At 32.1% G+C, this 21468-nt stretch overlaps 1 protein-coding gene across 1 annotated transcript in view; it reads right to left on the bottom strand.

Moving 5' to 3' along the window:
* The window catches only part of LOC132717063 (lipoxygenase homology domain-containing protein 1-like), a 120989-nt gene that overhangs the window by 58001 nt on the left and 41520 nt on the right, over window positions 1-21468 (bottom strand). The window contains exons 32-52 of the mRNA XM_060700455.1: window positions 20568-20700; window positions 19680-19831; window positions 19331-19482; window positions 18893-18996; window positions 18382-18575; window positions 17521-17613; window positions 16887-17013; window positions 16303-16460; window positions 15254-15268; window positions 10887-11035; window positions 9827-9945; window positions 8908-9071; window positions 8383-8472; window positions 7439-7568; window positions 6564-6718; window positions 5576-5654; window positions 2782-2857; window positions 1892-2421; window positions 1229-1392; window positions 914-1033; window positions 290-413 (exon numbers count right to left, since the gene is read on the bottom strand). Of these exons, the coding sequence (XP_060556438.1) occupies window positions 290-413; window positions 914-1033; window positions 1229-1392; window positions 1892-2421; window positions 2782-2857; window positions 5576-5654; window positions 6564-6718; window positions 7439-7568; window positions 8383-8472; window positions 8908-9071; window positions 9827-9945; window positions 10887-11035; window positions 15254-15268; window positions 16303-16460; window positions 16887-17013; window positions 17521-17613; window positions 18382-18575; window positions 18893-18996; window positions 19331-19482; window positions 19680-19831; window positions 20568-20700 (3028 nt within the window). The remainder of the gene's footprint in view (window positions 1-289; window positions 414-913; window positions 1034-1228; window positions 1393-1891; window positions 2422-2781; window positions 2858-5575; window positions 5655-6563; window positions 6719-7438; window positions 7569-8382; window positions 8473-8907; window positions 9072-9826; window positions 9946-10886; window positions 11036-15253; window positions 15269-16302; window positions 16461-16886; window positions 17014-17520; window positions 17614-18381; window positions 18576-18892; window positions 18997-19330; window positions 19483-19679; window positions 19832-20567; window positions 20701-21468) is intronic.

A 21468-nucleotide genomic window follows, 5' to 3' on the forward strand; every position in this document is an offset into this window, starting at 1 on the left:
TGTTGAGGGATTTCATTGGCAAATACTAAAACTGGGCACCCAACAGTGCACAGTTTATAAAAAGTCTATAGGAAGACTTTTTTCTTTTAGCATTGCCAATGGCAAATACACACAGATTTGTAATTCTTTATTATATTTTTTCTACTAGTATTGTACTAAAATACAAATCTAAATTGCTTATTGCAAAATTCTGCACAAGTCATTAACTAAATATTTCGGAAAAAAACAAAACATCATTCCTTCAATCAAATACACACATATGAAAACACCCTTAGACAAAACTGCCCACCTTCTAACTGGTCTTCCTTTTTGACTGGCAATTCCTTCCAGAAGTCCTGGTACTCATCAACTTTCACCCAGACTCCAGCCTCAAACTCATAAACTTTGTTGTCTACCTCATTCTTAATGGTGAGCTACAGTTAACAAGAAAATTAGTTTTGTATCATGGTTTTCTTTTAATTCTAATAAGGAATACACTTATATATATTTTAAATTTTCAGGCTTAGTACAGAAAGGTCAGTCTGGCAAGTGTGCCTTGTCTAGAAATCGATCAAACAGCTTTAACTGTGATATTTCTATAATGTAAGAGTATTACATACAGTTATCATCAGGATTGACATTTCTGACATCTGTCAATCAAACATTAAAGAATAATTGACATAATGTGATCGAATACTAAGTTATTTCTCAATACTGATGCTAAACTTTATTATGCTTTTATCATTCATGCATTTTCATGCTCAATACATAACTAAATCATACAATAAAACAAAGCAAGATTACTAATATTTGCATATTTCCCTGTTTGAAAAATCAAACAAATGTTGTTTCAAAACTTTAAAAGTATAAATAATAGATGTTGTTTTGTAAACATGATATAACACATAAAACAAGATGAAATATTTTGAATTACCTTTTCAACGAACCATGACGGACAATCATCTATAGATGTATACCAACTTGGATTATTTCCTTCATCATCAAATCCGAGTCTCACTTTATACAACTCACCAATTTCTTCTGACACCATTATCTACAAATCCAGCAAATACAGGTCTTATAATATGATCATACATTCATAAAATCATTGATGCAATACAAATGTTCAAGAACAGATACAAACATTAATTTCTGTAGCAAAACAATGAATAACTGCCATAATTCACTTGCATAACCATTCAATTACTGATATCTATAGGCAAGAAATGATGTAACAGAACTATTTTACCTCAAAATTATTTGTCTCTCCCATGTTAAACCTGAAGTCTGGTTCCTCTCCTATCAGATAGGGATTAGAATGACCTTTCTCCCCATACATCACAACAACAATAGCACTGTTTGTACCTTCACCAACATCACCTCCAGTTATTGTTGTTATACTGTATTTCGCTCCTACATTAGGAAAAAAAAAGCAGTTTATTATGGTGAATATATAAGAACTGAACCAAAAAATTGAAACTTTCAACTTATTACCTTCCACCTGAATCAGCATGATGATGATCTCAGAATAATAGATTGGTGCTAAATGATACTCCTAAATCAACTAAGACTTCAAATAAAAGAATTATTTCTTTATGGTATAGAAATGTATGTTTTGGATAAGACAAATAAGTTAAAATAAAATTTTTCTTCTAATGAGCAGTAAAATATGAGTCATGCTTTTATATGGTTTTATTATGTTCAATGTATTAAAACCTCAAATTCATTTTCCTTACAAATGGATCTGAATAAATTTTCCAGCTTTATTGGAGGAGGAAGACCAAAGGTTCTCTTCCATGCACTAGTTCCAGCATGTGCACAGACACAAGGATAATATTACAAACCTTCTGTAAGATAGCTAGGAAGCTTCCTAATATGAAAGAATCCAAAACCAACAATAGAATATGCTTACCTTGTGGAGGTGGAGTTGGATCTTTTTGGACTTCACCTTGCTCTACCTTAACATCTGGAGATGGTTCCCTTGCTGGGGTTGGTTCCCTAACTGGAGTAGGCTCTCGTTCAGGAGTTTTTTCCCTTTCAGGAGTTGGTTCCCTATCTTGGGTTACTTCCATGACTGGAGTTGGTTCCCTTGCAGGGGTTGGTTCTCTCTCTGGTGTTGGTTCCCTAGCAGGGGTTGGTTCCCTGTCAGGTGTTGGTTCTCTAGCAGGGGTTGGTTCCCTTTCAGGAGTTGGTTCCCTAGCAGGGGTTGGGTCCCTTTCAGGAGTTGGTTCCCTAACTGGAGTTGGTTCTCTTTCAGGGGTTGGTTCCCTAGCAGGAGTTTGTTCTCTAACTGGAGTTGGTTCCCGTGCTGTAGAAACTAATGGTACTTGGACGTCAGGAAGTTGTTCCTGGGTAAGAGCATTGTTGCTGGTGTTCTCAGCTGTGGCATCTGGCAACAAAGTTCTTTCTATCAACCTATCACCATCCCCAGTATCAAACCATCTGTAATATAATTTTTTCATATGAATAAAATTGTATAAATTTACTTAAAACAAAAATAAATGAAATACAGCCCTTTCTCTTCTTTGTTTTTTTGTTTATCTTTTGACACTGTTGAAGTCATACTGCAGTTTTTTTTAAGATCTACAGGTGGAATCATAAATCTTATTTGCCTTTTCAAGCTTTATTTCAGGAACAGGCTAACATATTTGACTAAACAGGTACTCAGAATGTTCCCACTAAATTCATAATCAGAGTCTAGACCTAAAATTCAATTCAAAGGCATATAATCCTTAAATTGATGCCAAATGCATGTGGCATAATTCTTATCATTGTACAGTAATTGATGTCTTATGTACTCACTTATTGCATGGAAACATAATTCTATTTCCATCTTTTGATTCCTGAACAACAATTTTATCTAAACACCATCCTCCTCCTGGAATAAAGAAAAGAAAAAAGTGTTATACATATATAAATTGATTACATGCCCGTGCTGCTTTTTGTGGCTCTGTAAACAAGAGCTGTCACAGGAGACAGCGAAGCTCGACTAATAAAATACTGGACGCAGTAAGGAGGACAAAACTATGAAAGAAAAATCAATTATGTATAATTACGTATTAAGTTATAGTAAAAAAAAAAACATTTGTTAACATAAATTCCAAGATCAAGGGGAATAATTATAGAAATAGTCATGCTAGAGTTATGGATCTTGCCACACAACATTTGTGTAATGATAAGAAATATATATTTGAAGTTTGAAGTAGATACCTTAAAAAGTAAAGAAGTTATTATATTTCTTAAAGAAAATCCTAAGTTCAAAGAGAGATAAATCTGTAAATATTGCTTCAAGAGTTATGAACATTGTCACATAAAATGTAATTAATGATAAGGTATAAGTATTTGAAGTTTGAGGTAGATACCTTTAAAAATAAAAAAGTTAAAATAAAAAATAACATTTTTCTAGTAAATAAATCTTAGTTTATGGGGAGATAATTCTTGCAATATTGGTGCTAGAGTTATGAACCTTGTCACATTAGATGTGAATGATGATTACGTAAATATATTTGAAGTATGAAGTTGATCCCTTTAGAAATAAATAAGTTAGAGTAAAAAATAATATTTTTTATGGAAAATTCTAAGTTCAAAGGGAGATAAACCTGAAAATATTGGTGCTAGAGTTATGAACCTTGTCACATAAGATGGGGATGATGATAACGTAAATATATTTGAAGTATGAGGTCGATCCCTTAAGAAACAAAGAAGAAACAGTAAGAAATAGTATTTTTTGAGGAAAATTCTAAGTTCAAGGGGAGATAAATCTAAAAATATTGGTGCTAGAGTTATGAACCTTGTCACATAAGATGGGGATGATGATAAGGTACATATATTTAAAGTATGAGGTTGATCCCTTAAGAAATAAAGAAGTATCAGTAAAAAAATAGTATTTTTTAAGGAAATTTCTAAGTTCAAGGGGAGATAAATCTGAAAATATTGGTGCTAGAGTTATGAACCTTGTCACATAAGATGTGGTTGATGATAAGGAACATATATTTGAAGTTTGAAGTTGATACCTTAAGAAATGACAAAGTTATAGTGAAAAATATTTTACTGCACCAAAACTTAAATCTAAAATCTGTACACGGACGCGGACGCCGACGCCGGGGCGAGTAGGACAGCTCTCCATATACTTCGTATAGTCGAGCTAAAAATGGTATTGCATAACCATACAATGTTTTTTGATGTGACGTTGTTTGCATTATACAAATATAGCATAAAGACGTTATAATATACACATATCAATGATATTTTATTATCTTGTGATACATAGAATGATATTATCATGAAGCTTCAGTACTAAATCTGTTGAACTTGTTGATTAAAATAACACTTAATACTCACCTAATGCTCGCATAATATAAATGAGCCACGTCATGACAAAACCAACATAATGGGTTTGCATCCGCACAGTCTGATCAGGATCAATGCTGTTCGCTATCAGTTTCTCTACTTGTAATAGAGTTGGTAAGCGAACAAGTAGAGAAACTGATAGCGAACAGAATTGATCCTGATCAGACTGTGCGGATGCGCAGGCTGGTCTGGATCCATGCTGGTCGCAAACCCACTATGTTGGTTTTGTCATGACACAGCTCAAATATAAACTTGCCCAATAAATTAGGTATTGAACTTACACTCATTCAATATCCTCTATATATAAATGGATTGGTAAACACAATTGGTAAGCATTGTGAACAAACTTTTTTTTTTAATTTGTTCATTATTCTTTAAAATGTTTAGATGATAATTCAGAAAAAATTTAAACACACTACTAATTTCTAGGTATGCAAAGTTGGTGAAAAACTTTGTTTCAGCAATATTAAATCCATGTTTAGATTTCTGAAAGTATTATACAGTCGACTCCAGTTATAGCGAACTCAATGGGACATCAAAATATCGTTCGTCATATCCGAAGTTCGCTAAAAGCGAAGTAGCAACAACTTGTTGACTTCTTTGGTTGGGGAAATTTGCCGTGAAAAAGCCATACTTTTCACTGGTGACGGGTGTAACCGGTATTTTACTGCAGTGGTTATTAAATGATTATTAAATGCAGGACATTTTATTAAACAATATATTAAGAACATGGTACATGTATTTATTCATGTAGTACTTGTCTATAAAGTATTCTTTTGCTATTTGGTAATTATCGGGTATTTACAGCAATCAACTGAGAGTGCGAAATACAAATTTTCCGTAACAATTAGGAAATGATGTTGTGAGAACATTTCATAAAAATCTTTATTCCCTGAAGCCCTTACTAACCTGTGCAATCATTCGATTGTATAATTATCGGATAGCGTTATTCATGTACTGCTCCTAATCAAGCGCATCCCGATATTTTAATTATAACAGTATGTTATAACCGAGGAAATTTACATGTTTTCCATCATTTTGAGCTTAAAAAAATGGTTCGTTATAGCCGAAAATTCGTTATAAGCCAGTACGTATTAAGCGATATGATTTAATATAAAATAAAGAAGGAATCAGCTGGGGATGTCAGATTTAGTTCCCTATTAACGATAATTCGTTATAAGCGAGTTCGTTATAAGTGGAGTCGATTGTATTTCTCTTAAAATGACTGTCTCCTCGAAAACCTTACCTTTCTCTGTATTGTTATGCCCTATTACAATCTTCACCAGCTCTCCAAGATGAACTGCCTCCACCTCAAATACATCTGCCTGTGAAAACATACATATACATGTATATAAAATACTTAAACAATTAGTAATTCAATAAATTGAGCAAAAATTTTAGATTTCTATCAGCAATATAGATAGAATCTTTTTCTTTCACCTGAAACAAAAATGACTTGAACTTGTGAACAAAGTCATGAATATGTCAATCTTTTCATGAAAAAAACCCTGAGGTTTGCATGAAAAAAACTGAGATGAATGTATCAACAAACATACTGAAAAAAATCCTGATCTTTCACATACAATTTTTAAGATGGCTTTGACCTTGAAATTTAAATGTTCCTTATCATTAATAAGATACTTGACAATGACATTGAAACATAACAATTTAAATGTATCTTGTACATCAAGCCTTGAAAAAACACTGAAATTTTGAATGTGCCTTATGTTTTACATGAAACTTCATAATAACTTAAGCACTGAAACTTTGAGATTTATGTTTTACATGAAACTTCAAAATAACTTAATCCCTGTATTAAATGTGCCTTATATTTTACATGAAAATTCAAAATAATTTATACCCTAAACTTTTAATGTGCCTTATCTTATACATGAAATTTAAAAATGCAATGTACATGCAACATGAACCCATAAATTCTGAATGTGTGTTATATTTACTTGTTACTTTTAAGACTAATGAGTGTTATGCAGAAGCGATTAAAAGGACATATCTATACTGGTACACACTTCTTAATTACCACTGTTTGATAAATTTTCTGTCTTAAAATTTTTTGTTTATTCATGGATGTTTTGTAAATTGTGCCAGGTAATGGTACTGTGTCAATACTGTGTCATAAAAATAAGTATGGATATTATGTTTTACATAAGACTCCATTAAAACACAGGTGGTTTAGAAGTGTGTATGTTAGTACTGTATTGCTCTAGTGAACTTACCTGGCTTTGTTTGAACTTCTCTGTGTTTGTTGTAGATTGTTTGAGTAACCTCTTTCCTGTACCACCTTGGTCACCATACATGTATATATATACCTCATTACCAGCAGAATCTGGGTTCACTTGACTCAGTTGTACTGTTATCAAGTACACAATAACTGTAAAACGATTAAAAAAGACAGTTATCTCAAAGAAACAATGAAACTTTTGCATAGTCTACATTATATAATTATTAAAGTGTAATTAAAGGTCTCAATGTCAATCAATGTTATCATCTTTATATACATGTATATAAACTAAAACTAACCTCATATATACATGACTTGTTGCCTACTTAAATTATATTTGTACATGTAGTTATATATACAACATAAACAAATGTAAACAATTCATCACAGTATACAAAATTGTGAAGATGTTCAAGCACTTTTAAAGGAATCATACAGTAATGTACCTTTTTTTTTAGGTCATATGGCAACATTCCAGCTTTACTGGTAGAGGAAGACCTCAGGTGCCTTCCATGCATTATTTCAGGCATAAACGGGCACCTGTGTAGAACCACCAACGTTCCGTAAGCTAGCTGGTAAGGTTCATCACATGAAGAATCCAAAGACCCTATCGGGATTTGATCCCACAGCTGTGAGGGGCAAGTGGATTGAAGTCCACAACCTTAACCACTCGGCCACGAATGCCCCTCCAGAAGAGGTTCATTCAGACATTTCCAATAATAAACATTAAATGTTATGCATATATTGTAGTAGTGATTTTTAGACACAAATTGCAGACACAGATTACTAGTGGTCTTCAAAACATGTCTGACTGTATATTACTACAAAAACTGAACCTTAACAAGAGAATCAGAGGAGATGTGTACTTACCAGTTGATAACTGTACTGCTGGCCAGGGAACTGGGAACTCTTTCCAACCATCCAGTTTCTGGTCTATAGCCACCCAGTCATTAAGCTCCACCCAAAACATGTCATGTGTGTCCGAGTCTTCAAATGTCATCTGATATAAAACATGCAGTAGTGTTTTGTTAATTTCTCAATATTTTTGTCACAATAATACTGTAAAATGCCATATAATAAATGGCAACTCTCCGCATTCATTTACTAGGGAGAAAAACCTCAACTATCCCTCAGAACATGTTTTTTCCCAATATATTATGGAATTATTCTAATAGAAACAAAACTTTGAGAAATATTGTTCGTTTCTCAAGCTTTTCTTCTCCATCCTATTAATAAAATATTTGTATGCATGTGAAACCTCCAGCTACACATTGCTTCATATATTCAACAAATCATTCTGATAAACATGTATAAACTAAGAGGATATCAAATGAAGTAAATTCTAAACAAAGATCATAAATGGCATCTCAAAAGCACATGTTGCATTTTTTAAATAAAATTTTAAAACTGTCCTCAGCTCAAAACTGTATAAATTTGTTTTCCAAGACTTGATATAGTTTCATATATTATAGCAAATAATATGGTAAAATGTTATTTTAACCCTTTCGCTGCCAGAGGGTTATTTATTTATTGATCACCTATTTGCTAGAAGGCTTTCTAAGAAATTACTATATTATTAAATTATATTTTTATTATTATTTGTTATGAGTGTTATAATAAAATTATAATTATTATAATAATTATTATTATTATAGAAATGGCAAAAGCCATCCATATGGCAAATACGCCGAAAATAATATGGACGGCATATGCCGTCCCTATGGCAGTGAAAGGGTTAAATCTTTTAAAAGTGTAGGAAATTCAACTTTACTAAAACAAAACTAATATCGTGGAGAAATCAGAAAATCACGCACCTTTCTAACATACCATGCCTTAACAATGGACTGATCTATGAAACCTAGCCTCACTTTTCTCAACTCCCCGATCTTCTCTGTGTATTGTACCTGTTCATTATAAAATCATAGAAATCATATAAATCAGTTTATTACATGCTTTTCAGTAAAAAAGGTTAATATAACTTTATACTGAACAATACTTAAAGGGACAATAGATACTGATATATGTTTTTATTTTAATACAACTCCATTGAGGTTTTTTCACATGAAGGAATTGTATTTTTTTTTCCAGACTTGTGTTTCATTTGATGTTGGACTAATAACTTAAGTGAAAATTATCAAATTATTTCCTCACTTTGTCTCCATAGAATAATTTTTCTTTTTTATCTTTTGCCGATATTTTCATTTTTAGTGCATCACTTCATCTATGCAAGAATTTCAAATTTTATGCTTTTAGCCTTTTCTGACCTCAATGGAGCTCATTTAAACCACAAGTGAAGTGACAAAAGGCAAAAAATGATTGATATATCACAGAAATTCAACCTTAAAATTATCAGTCAGTCCAATCTGGAACGGGTTTTCTTTATTCGACTGTAGAGGTAGGGGTTTACTCTCAGCATTCTGTCCACAGAACACAACCACTAGATCCAGGGGTCCGTCTGGTCCCCGTCGTCCACCAGTTACACTCTCTATCAGCCAGGAACCATCTGCCATAAACAATAACCAATGAGAATGCAAACATACAATACAAATGAATAATTGAAAGACTGAATGACAATTTTATGCTATAAAGGAAAAACAATCATGCATATAACCGGAATACATTGATTTGCAATGGTATTATAATCACAAGTTTTGAAATATTAAATTGCTGTTTAAAGCAATTCAATATTAATTTAATTAAATGTCTGGTTAAATAGATGAAAAACAACTTGCAAAGGTTTGAGATGACCTTCATATTTCATTTTAATAGCACAAGAGCAGAATCTATGACCTTGTATAAATGTTGCAAGTTCTAAATTTGTTTGTTTTGTTTCTTGGGATTTACATCACACTGATACAGTACAGGTCATTTGGCGACGTTCCAGCTTTACTGGTGGAGGAAGACCTCAGGTGCCCTTCCATGTATTATTTCAGGTACAAACGGGTACCTGAGTAGAACCACCGACGTTTTGTAAGCTAGCTGGATAGCTTCCTCTAAGTTCTAAATTAAATAATGCAATCTTCTGTTCTGTTCATTATATAAAATACCTAAACGGCTTCAACAAATACACACATTCATTATCTGTGTTGAACAATGAACAAAATGGAGAAAGAAATAACTAAATTTGTAGTCAGCACTTTTTACCACTCAGGCATAGAAATTAAGAAGCCCATGGAGATACTGTCAGGACCAATGTTATTGGTTTTTTAGTCGCATTTTCATGAGTGTAAACATGTATTTTAGTCATCATTAACTTACGTGATGGTTCCAGGTCTGGTGCATCAGTGAGAGGTATTGCTACCTGGCTGGGTATAACCGCGGTAGGTTTCAGTGTTTCTTCTATCTCCTCTTGTTGTCTGGATTTATCACCTATCCAACTGTAATAAAAGTATAACCTTTATACTAACATATCTCCTTTAGGTATTGTGTAGAAAAAAACTCAAATACCATACTTAACACTCTGCAGTTTATGTTTTTTATAACCCTTAATGGGGTCATATGATTTTGATGGATTTCAAGTAACATCAACACTGCAAATGTCATATGACCAATTTCCAACTGGAGGAAATCGTAAGGTGCTTTTTCAATGCATTATTTCAAGCATCAACGTTGTACCTGGGTGGAACCACTAACCTTCCATAACCTAGCTGGTTTGTTTAGTTTTATGGTGCACCAAGACAGTACAGGTCATATGGCGCTGAAACAGGAAAGATATTTTGGTCAACTTCGGGTGTTACTTCAAAGCAACACCAGGGGTAAAAACCACTTCACCTCCTGGAGCTGTGAGATGCAGAGACTCCAGTTATTCCTACCCATTTAGCCGCCTCTTATGATCATGTAGAGATAAATGGTGACTGCATTTCTTATGCCTCAATCTTTAAAGGCAACCCAACAGTCACAAGCAGGAAAGCTACCATTCATAATGGTGTGGTTTAAAAAAAACAGAGATACTACTCCTGTATACCTCAGAATCAAGATAGGGAACTCACCAATAACATTACTCCTTTACAAAAATACTTAAAACAAGAGCTGTCAAATGGACAGGATGCTCAACTTATATCAGTGCTTGATGGTAAAACAAGAGCAAAGCAGAAGTTTTTTTAGTTCAGAGGTATAGAAATGCAAGCCATACATTAAACAAGATATATATGGATACAAAAGTGAGTACATGCAGTATATTATTAATCATATTCTTCAAAAAGTATAGCTGAAATTTTATAATATCATAATAATTTCAGTAAAGCACCTTTTTCCTTCTAAATTACTTAAATAATTTTTAAAAAAAAGCATTTTAATAAGAGAAAACAAAAGAAATTACTCTTGAAACATGAAAACATGTTCTTCTGATGCAAACTGTCCTTTCTTCACCACTATTTTCTCCAGTAACCATGGCTTCCCTGGTCCCTTAGCAACCACTATTTTCTCAAGGTCACCAAGGTCAACAGCCTCTACTTCAAACTTGTCAACCTGGCAAGTTTAAAATAGATCTTAATATAAATATATATTATACATAAATTTGTAAGAAATTGGCACTATCTATGTTATCACTAACTTAATTTAAAAAAAATAAATATTTGGGTCATGTTTTCTAAAGCCTAAACATAATACATACAAACCTGTAAAATCTCTAATATGTACTCCTACTCTTGAAAAAACATGCTTGTTGCTTCAAAGCAACACTTTGTAACAGCAAATACATGTAAGTGAAGAATCAGTCAGGGCAACAGCACACCATTGCAATAACTGGACAATGCATAGTGATATTGGATCATGTTCCACAAAATCCTTAATTCTAATATACATGTATTGTTTCTTATAATTATAACACTCTGACTGCTGCATCCAGTCCCATTTTAAATCAAAACATATCTTAAACAAGCACCTCACATCCAAATAGGGTCAAGTGCCCTTTTGTCTGTTAATTATTTTCAAGAGTTTCAGAGATCTAAACTTAAACAGTCTTAAAGTTGTCACCATAAAACAGCCTGAAACGTACATGTATAACTGTAAATAACCTTGCATTTGTCACTATAAATATAACATTAGTTTGTATTGAATTGTAAGTATATTTTGAAGGTCAGTAAAGGTGGACAAATAATATTAGTTGCTAAATAATTGAAACACTACAATACCGTTTTGAATACTGATATGTATATCATATCTTAACCACTTATATAGCTACTTGTGTCAGTCATTTTAAAAGGAATACTAGATATTAGACATAAATATATGTGTTATGTTTTGTTTATGAAAGGTCTTGGATCTTATATACGATTTATAGAGCTGTCAACAATACATGTATAAACAATATCAACGTATCTTCTATATTTTCCTATTAATTTAAATAAATTAATTTCTATTCAATTTAAATGAATCATTTTATCGTTCGAAACTATAAAATGTTTTGACGCAACTGATACAGACCAAGATCAGCTGGCACATCCGTGTAGTTTTATCATGGCCTGCATTGTTAACTATTCGGTCAGTAATTATTTTGAAATTTTTCAAAACAATGATCAATGGTTTAGTCTAGATTGAAAGATGAACAAGTCTATGTAAGATATTTAACATCAGGGGTGCGTTTCACTAATGTACTTACTTTATCATAACTCGAGTTTGAACGTAACTTTTTGCGTAAGCAGAACTTACATATTTATTTGCATTTCACTAAACTTTCTTAGCTATGCATTTGCATAAGTTTTGTGATATGCTCACTTATTACTGGCGTAAATTGCACATTCTGTTTAGTGAAACGCAACTAACGTAAATTTACATTTTGCGTAAGTCCAAATTTACGTAAAAAAGATAAGCAAAACTTAAGAAATCTTAGTGAAACGCTCGCAAGGTAACAATTAATAAGAAACTGAAAAAAAAGCACATTAAATTCAACAAGTACATGTAAATAAATCATGAAGGGGAGTTTGGTGGCACAAGAAGGGTTCAGCTGATTTATAAGCAAAAGTCTGTAAAGAACAAATATCTTTCTTCAAATTAACACAAAACACTGCAAAACTCTGGCACACTTATTCTATCAAAAGCAAACTGCAGCCTAGGAAATCATTTTGTAATTTAAAAGTTTTCCCTTCAGTAAAATCTAATATGATGAAATAGCCCCTATTTATTTTCACAAATTGTCTGTATAAGAATAGTCACGTTAACCATTCATTTAAAGGAATCTGTTCTATATAAAAATCTATTAAATTGAAAGAACACCTGTGACACCTCGATTGACAAATTAAAGAAAGCAAGCACAATGTACATCAAAAGCAGCCGTTTATTGTTACCCCAGCCCCTATCCCCCCGGGAATAGTGGGGACTTTGACCATTTCGATTTTGACCCTTTCAAAAAACAACAACCCACACTTGAGGGGTCAGAATATGGTAAAATCACAATTAAATGGCCCCACAATGAAAGTTGGAAATATTTCCTGCTACTGTGACTTGTAACAAGTGCAATGATAGACAGAATGTAAAGAAAATCGGCTCATTTCCCCCACTATTCCCTATACTGCCCTGGGCCTTTGATTACAATAGATGTTATCTGAATTCTACATATGTGGGTTCTTCCAAGCTTGTCCAACACCCTCCCCCCCCCCCCCTTACAAACAAATTTTGACCATTATAGCTTCACTGTGCACTACTGGTCACAAAACACAACCTGTTGCGCTTACTTTGAAGCTGTAACCGTAAAAGTTTGTTTGTACCCCTGGATTAGGGGACAACAAACAAAACCTACTTAATTCTGGAGTAAGTCTATTAACTGGTATGTAATGCTGCATTGATCTGAGCATCTTAAACTCTATCATCATATCAATAACTTTTATCTAAATATATACAACTTAGCAAATAAACTACGGTCAAACCTGCCATAAAAGACAAGTTTTTGGAATTGGAAAATGTGATCTTTGTCAACAGGTGGCCTTTAAAAATAATTTTGTTCCAATTGTCTCAATTGGCAATTATAACGCTGCAATTTTGTAACATTAATTTTCAAGGAACAGTTTCGTAAAGAAATTCATTACTTAATATTTTTATGCTAATTGTGAAGTATTAACAAGTGAAATAAAGATTTTCAACAGGTTATACATGGCCATTTATAAATACATGCACATGGTTGTTTACTAAGAGATCAAGTTTTATCAACTTACAACTGTTTTTACCGGATGATCGGTCATATATCCTGTTAAAAATCTTCATAAATAATACCACAGTGGCCTTCACATTTTCCAGAACTTTCTTTAACCCAGGTTTGATTGACAAATGTTTAATTTATCAAGGATAACTTAAAGTTATTCAATTTTTTGAACTAGCATTGAAATTTAACTCAACCTTATCCCTGTACTGAAAAATAAAATTAAAGAAATCGTTTATTATTTTTGGAAAGGTGAGCCATTTAACTGTACAAATGTATTAACTATTTCAATCTATCACTTAAGGTTATAAATACTACCTAATATTATACCTGGAAATAAAATTTGTGTTAGAATTATAAAAAGTGAATATTTGTGCAAAGTTAATTCAAAATCAATTAAGGAATGACATTCTTATCCATCAAACACAAAAAGACTCTGTGCTTGGAATTTTGATCTCTATGTAACCTTGACCTTTGTTCCAGCTATAACACATGACATACTTACAAGCCTACCATAATTCCAGAAATATTTTGCAATTTGCCATGACTGAGATAAACATTCTACAATAATCCATGACTAATTTAAACATGATCTACAATAGTCCACCATGACTAAGATAAACATCTTATAATGGTCCCTTACTAAGACAATCATCCTACAATATTCCATGAATAAAATAAATATCATACAAGAGTCCATACACAGACAAACATTTAACAAAATTCCATGACTAAGCTACACATACTGGTACCACAAAAGTACTAAAATAGTCCATGATAATCAACCTATAAAAGTTCATGACTGGGTTAAACATTCAACCTATAAAAGTTCATGACTAAGTTTAACATCATATAATAGTCCATGACTAAGATAAAAATCATAACACAGTCCATGACTAAGATAAATTTCTTCTATAGTCTATGACTAAGATAAATATCCTACAATAACCCATGACTAAGATAAACACCATACAATAATCCATGACTAAAACAAACATAATGCTATAGAGGCCATGACTAAAATCAATATCCTAAAATCGGTCATGATTAATACAAACATCTTGAATTGATTGGTTTAAACTGACTTATTCACACTTCTAAGGTGATATTTTCCTCTCAAAATAAACAACAACAAATTCTATGTGCTAGAATGATAGAGACCAGTGATAAAAACAACAACAAACAGTTCTTTAAAAGTATCTTGAAAAAAAAATTGCTATGAAAATCTTAGCAAAAGAACAATCACTGTCAGGACCCTGAAAATCAATACTTCAAATATATAAAAATTTACAATTAGTATTTTTTGTGTTTTTGTTCATTACTTTTTCTGTGTCTGTAAAGTTCTAAGACAAACACATATACCATTACAATTTAACTCTTATTGTAAGCATAGACCCTTAAAGAGACTAAATTTTTAATTGTAAAAATCTTGTTATTATACAAATGACTGTATATATCTGAAAAATGGTAAGTTTGGAAGAGTAAAGAGGAAACTTTTGTTAATGAAACTCACACCAAAGGATTCTGTAGTGCATTAAAACTATATACATTACCTCTGAGAACTGAGTCTGTAAGGTCATATTAAGGTCAAATTATGAAATTAACACCTACATCATCTATAAGGTTCATCAGTGCCAGGGTTTTAATAAATCAGGGGTATTTAAATTTAAAGCAAAAGTGTCTTTTCTATGACCTGAGGTCACTGGTTCCACAACTTTAGAGGCGTAATGAGATAAGAATAGAGAAGACAACAACTGGGCTGTATTTCAGAAAGTCCTAAGTGTATCCTAAGTCCTAGGACTTATACCAAACTATAGGACTAACTTAAGACTGTTTCAATAAATATTTTCATCATTAGTAAAAGTTTTCGACTTTTGTTTTAATTCATTCTCCTTAGAAAAGTTACAAAATACAATGGAACCCGCCTCAATCAGCAATGTGTAAATATTTATCTGCACTATTCAGAAATTGAAGTCTTGACATAAGAGTCAGAAGCTTTGACATTTTTATTGAAAGGAAAATTGTTTCAGTTTTGGTCTTAAGACATAATTTTAGACTTAAGTGCAACCCTCTGGCATACTGCTAAGGTACCGTAGGTAAAACTGGATCTTGCCAGCAAACATATAGCACTAACAAGTTTTTGTTAAACATGCGACCTAAAACACAATATTGACACTTAAATTTACCATATAGATAGAAAAATGTGGAACCAATGAATGCAGGCCCTGTCCTCTATTGAGTGCAAATCTATTTGCATATTGCCTTTACCTTGTGCATTACTACAATTTGGGCATTCTTTAAAAAAATACAACACAACAAATACATTAAGATGACAAAAAAAACAAAAAAACTGTAACTTATCATTTAAAATCTAGAATACAATCATAAAATCTTATAACCAAACATACAGTTACTCTTTTGGATAACCAAATTATCATATAAAATGAGCGAATGAATTTTGTTTAAAATCTAAAAACTGTTTTTTATCATTTCATTTTCAAACCACAAAAATACTTGAATATGGTTATTATGAGAATACTTTTGAATTTGTATCAGCTAAACTAAATTTCATATGAAAATGAATTATAAGTATAGAACAAACCTGTCCGGTCTGGAATCTTTTATCTGTATTTTTACTATGCATGAGATGCCGTCTTCCTGAATCGGAGTTATATCCATACAAAGTGACGAAAACATTGGCATTTGTTGATGCATTCATTTCTTCTTCGCTTGTATAGACTTCAATGTAATACTTCACGACTGTAAGTTGAGCAATAATATAACATCAATATAGCATAATATCTATTTTTTTTTTTTTTTTACAAATAGTTGAAAACTGATTTTTATGGAAAATAGTAACTATCTTTTTTTATTATGTTTTGGCAAAAAGCATTGAGGAATTTTCCTTTGGTTTTAAGACATTAAAATGACTTTTCAGGTTTCAAAAGTAAAGTTGATGGTAGAGCACTTATTTCAGGTACAGGTGGGAATATAGGTAAAACAATCATTCTTCAGCTCGTAAGAAAGGTTATGAGAACTCAATGTCAACAAACACACATCAGTAAAGGGCAAAAGATACAAAATCAACCATTTTTTTCAATACGGCCAGGGAGCACAAGGCCATTCAAGTAAAATCAATCATATACATTAAAATTAAACCTGTTTAAAAGGAACTTTGTAACTTACTTTCCCGATTAGATTTATCTGGTTTCACCAGTGGCATTTCTTTGCGTATATCCCCTCCAACTTCACCGACCCATGCTCCAAAATTAAAGGTCAACGACTCATGTGAACTATGCTCTTCAAGGACAATCTGTAAACAAATTCAAAATGTACAATTTTCACTGACAGTATATATATATATATGATACTTTTTCTTATAATGTTCAATATCTACATAGAAGTATTGATATGAAATACTTTGTGATTTATTCCTTAAAACTGTGACAGAATTTAACATCTCTAGAATCATTCAATCCATAATGCTAATCATCATTTTCTAACATTTGATCATAACAAAAAACAACAATACATAATTATCATAAATTATTTATCTTATTTATCAATAATAAATCATTAAGTTTGGCTTAAAAATCAATTCACATCATAGATGAGATCTGTATTTAGAAATAATGCCCATGACCTTGACCTTAATAACAAATTTAATATGAAGTCCAGACTTCTTGGTTTCTTTTGAATGCAGTTTTATTAAAATGAAATATCTTAGGTAATACAATTTCTGCATTTCTTAACGAGTTTCTATTTTTTCTATTTTTAGCTACGGTGACCCTGATCTTTAAAATGTTACTATGACAATGACCTTTTCTATTGTCCAGATAGCCTCAGTATCACCTTCATAACCAGACGACACTCTAATTTTCTCTATTTCACCAAGGTCTTTGAACTCGTAATCCTGCAAAAGAAAAAAATATTTAAAATATAAACATTTAAGAAGATACTAATTTTAATCAAATACACTCAAAATAAATATAAATTAAATCTCCATTATAGTTTTAAATATGTTAATAAAGCTCCGGAATAAACATATACCCATACAATATTATGCATTACTCATAATATTGGTTTCAACATATTTATTTAAGCTCGATTGAGAAACAAGTTCTTGCAACTTATATTAATCACTTTCGAGTCTTCTTCCTGGAACCAAGCAGTACTGGTGTCATATGAAGAAACATGGTCGTGACCATAGTAGGGCTGGAACCCATGATCTCTGGGTTGAGAGGCAGACACCTTAACCACTAGGCCACCGCTCAATATGCATCACTTACACTTTAGACATGAACAGACAAAAAACAGACAAAATGAACAGACATAAAATACCTCAATATAATATTACTATCTCAATATCTGAATTCAGGTAATGATCTAGTTTAACACAATTAAGTCTTTAACTTATTTGTATTTAAACATTTTCCAAAATTTCTAAATATTTTATAGAGTTAATTCATCAATATATTTTACTACTGGTGTCAAAAAGTGATTGCCAAGCTTTAATTGTGGATAATGTTCTCAGGAGCCAGCTATTCATTTTATCAGGTAAAAACAACCAATTGACTTACGTAAGTTACCTGGATAGCTGAATTTCTCAATCTAAATAGCTAGAAAGTTAAATCATACAAGAAAAGTTTAGATTTGTGGAAGAGAGAATAAGAATACATACATAAAAGTGTTGTGTTTTTCCTGGTGCTACCAGAGTGATGGGACTATCTGGATCTTCATGCACAAGCTGTATAGGACCTTTCACTGACTCGGTCCCATACACTACGATAGAAACCTCACCAGCCTGTGTACCCGGTTTCAGCATCGGCAGACGGTCCAGACCCGCAGTTGTTACATGAATATTCCATTCACCGTCTATAGTATAAAATATACTTATTAAAACTCATTGTAAGGAGCCTTTTTCTTAGATCAAAGACTATTTTCTCCTTTATTTATAGAAAACCTTACTTCCGTTACAACCAACCACATTGAAAACAAGAGATATATTTTTGTTCAAATCTGATAATAAATAATTATTTTGAGCATTTGCACTGAGTTCAGATTTGTATTTATAAATCAGGAACTTTTTTAAGGTTGGTTCAACAGGAAATATACCTTGTATTTTATATTTTGACAAGGGTGCAGCTGAGAAACAAATTTCTAGACAATAAAAAATGAAGTGTCAATTCTACCTGATTGGGTATATCTGGTCGGCACTGTTGCAGTGAGGGGTAACTTGCTCAGGGGCAGTAACTCTGCTGTCAGCTTTCTATCATTACAACCAGTATCTAACCATCTGACAAACATAAAGTATCATTTATAAATCATTTCTTTGTACTTTTGCAAGAAAGGTAAAAAATCTATGAAAAAATAAGAAAATGCACATTTAGAAATTAAATACTAAAAAATTTCTTTTACTGACAAAAATTAAGACAATTTTGAAAAAGAAAAATTATTACCAGAATGGATGTTTACACTAACATTTTAATATAGTTTTGCAGGAAGAGTATAAGTGTGTTTAGATACATGGATAAGTGTATTTATATACATGGACATATAAATATTAATATTTAAATGAAATGGGAAAGGCTATATTTAAATATAGGAAGAAATGATATATAAACACACACCTATTGCATGGGAACACAGTCTCACTTTCTTCAGCGACCTTGACATTGACATACTCACAATACCAACCTTGACCTCTCCCTACACAGTCATGACCTATGATGACCTTTTGTAGATTTCCAAGCTCAATACAGGTCAGTGTAAATGTGTCTTCCTAAAATTAAAAGTGTAATTTGAAGTGAACACACTACTTTTTCCCTATGTATAAAAAATTATCAAACACTTTTTTAGCAGTCAACAAGATTAATAAAGTTTACATGTGGACACTTTATAATTCTAAGGTTACTTCAAAATGGAAGAATTAAAAAAACAAATATTCCGTACTAAAATATGATGAATTGTAATGTTTACCTGACCAGCTCTGAAGGCCTCTTTGTTACTTGACGCTGACAGTGACCTTTGACCTGAGCATCCCCACTGACCAATCAAATTACAGAATATATTAGCCTCAGTCTCAGCTCGAGGCAAAAACCCAGTCTTCACAGTTATGATATAGATTTGTTCTGAAAGAAAACCAACAACTTTTCATGTTTTAAAATTATCAGCGCCTTTTATTCTACTGATGAACTTATGACTAAATGATTCCAAGTCATTCCTTGTATACCTTACAATTACATGTAAATGCAATTTACTTATAATAACTACTTGGAAAAAGAACAAAGCATTTCTAGAAAAATTTTGAAGACAATAATTTGGAACAAAACCCTTTTTTAACATAATGTAAGCTGTTAAATGGGACTAACTGTATAAGTGATTATATCATTAATGGCAAGTAAACATTGAAATCAAAGTAAGTTATTCAAAATATAATTCGAAGAGGAATTATTAAAAATTCTTTAAATTTCATTATGTATATTTTCCACCAGTTGAATTAATTAGGTGAGGCTCAAACAGGCACCCCTTGATTTGTACTTGGACATTGTTGCCACTGGACCACAGTGGTGGTGTTGGTAGTTACACTTCAGATCATGGCAGTAAGCCACATTGAATTTACCAGAGCACAGTTCAGCCACCGCATCATTCCTGGGCAGGCTGTTTACCAGTACTAATTGCCTTCTTTTTCGCAAAAAACTCATACCTTCTGTACATGCCAATATAGAGGTACAGTGTTAATGATTGTATAAAGAATTTCATGATCAATCATAATGAAAGTGACCTGCACTGTACAGGAATTGATCTTGGGTTGCCCAATTCACAGACCACAGTGATCATTCTCTTTACACTCTCGTAAAATGTTACCTTTTAATGGCTGAAGATCTGGGCGTGAAAGAGGTAGTTCTAGAGCACCTTCTGGGTTTTCATTGGTTGATTCTATCCAATCATTATGCTCCAAAATAAACTCCTCCCCTGTCTCATGGTCTTTCAATTTCATCTTCAAATGAAAGCAACAAGAAAATTAAATGTGATATACAATTTACTTCATTTTTGAAAACAAAATATGGCAACTATACAAAAAGCAAAGGCACCACCTAAAAAGAAAGAATTGGATATCTATCTTTTTTTTTTAAATATAACATATCATCAATTGAATATAAACACTGTTTTTGCAATGTATGTGTAATTATCAACCATATATTAATGTTAAACTCAAATCTAAGAAAACATCATCGTTTAAAGTAAATATTTAGTGTTCTTTTTATGTTTTTCTTTAAAACTTACAGAATATAAATGACTTTAATAGATTTAAGGCATGACTGGTATAAACAAGAGCTGTCCGTAAGACAGCGCGCTCGACTTTTTTATTGCTTGCCAATAAAAAAAGTTTTTGCAGTAAAAGGCAATACAAGAATCTCTGTATTTTTAAAGTGAACAATGGCCATGAGCATTAAGATATTTAGTGAAGAATTATTTTACTGAATTGTGTGATACCCTTGAACACTGCAGCAAAGTTTGAAATGTTTAAGTCAAAAGAGGGCTGGTAAGAAAGAAAAAAAAACTAGTTGTTTGATACCCTTGAATATTACAGCAATGTTTATATGACATAATTTATGGTAAAGTGAACAAGTGGATAGGAATGAATTTTTTTAGATTTTTTAAGTTTTTTAGTGCTTGCCTATAATACAAAACATTGACAGTTAAGGGCCATAATTCAAATAAAATCTTTGACAGAATTACCTTCTCCTGGACATGTTTGGGAATC

The sequence above is a fragment of the Ruditapes philippinarum genome, unplaced genomic scaffold (genome assembly GCF_026571515.1).
Source record: "Ruditapes philippinarum isolate M1 unplaced genomic scaffold, ASM2657151v2 ctg61_1_1_1_1, whole genome shotgun sequence".
NCBI classification, from domain to species: Eukaryota; Metazoa; Mollusca; class Bivalvia; order Venerida; family Veneridae; genus Ruditapes; species Ruditapes philippinarum.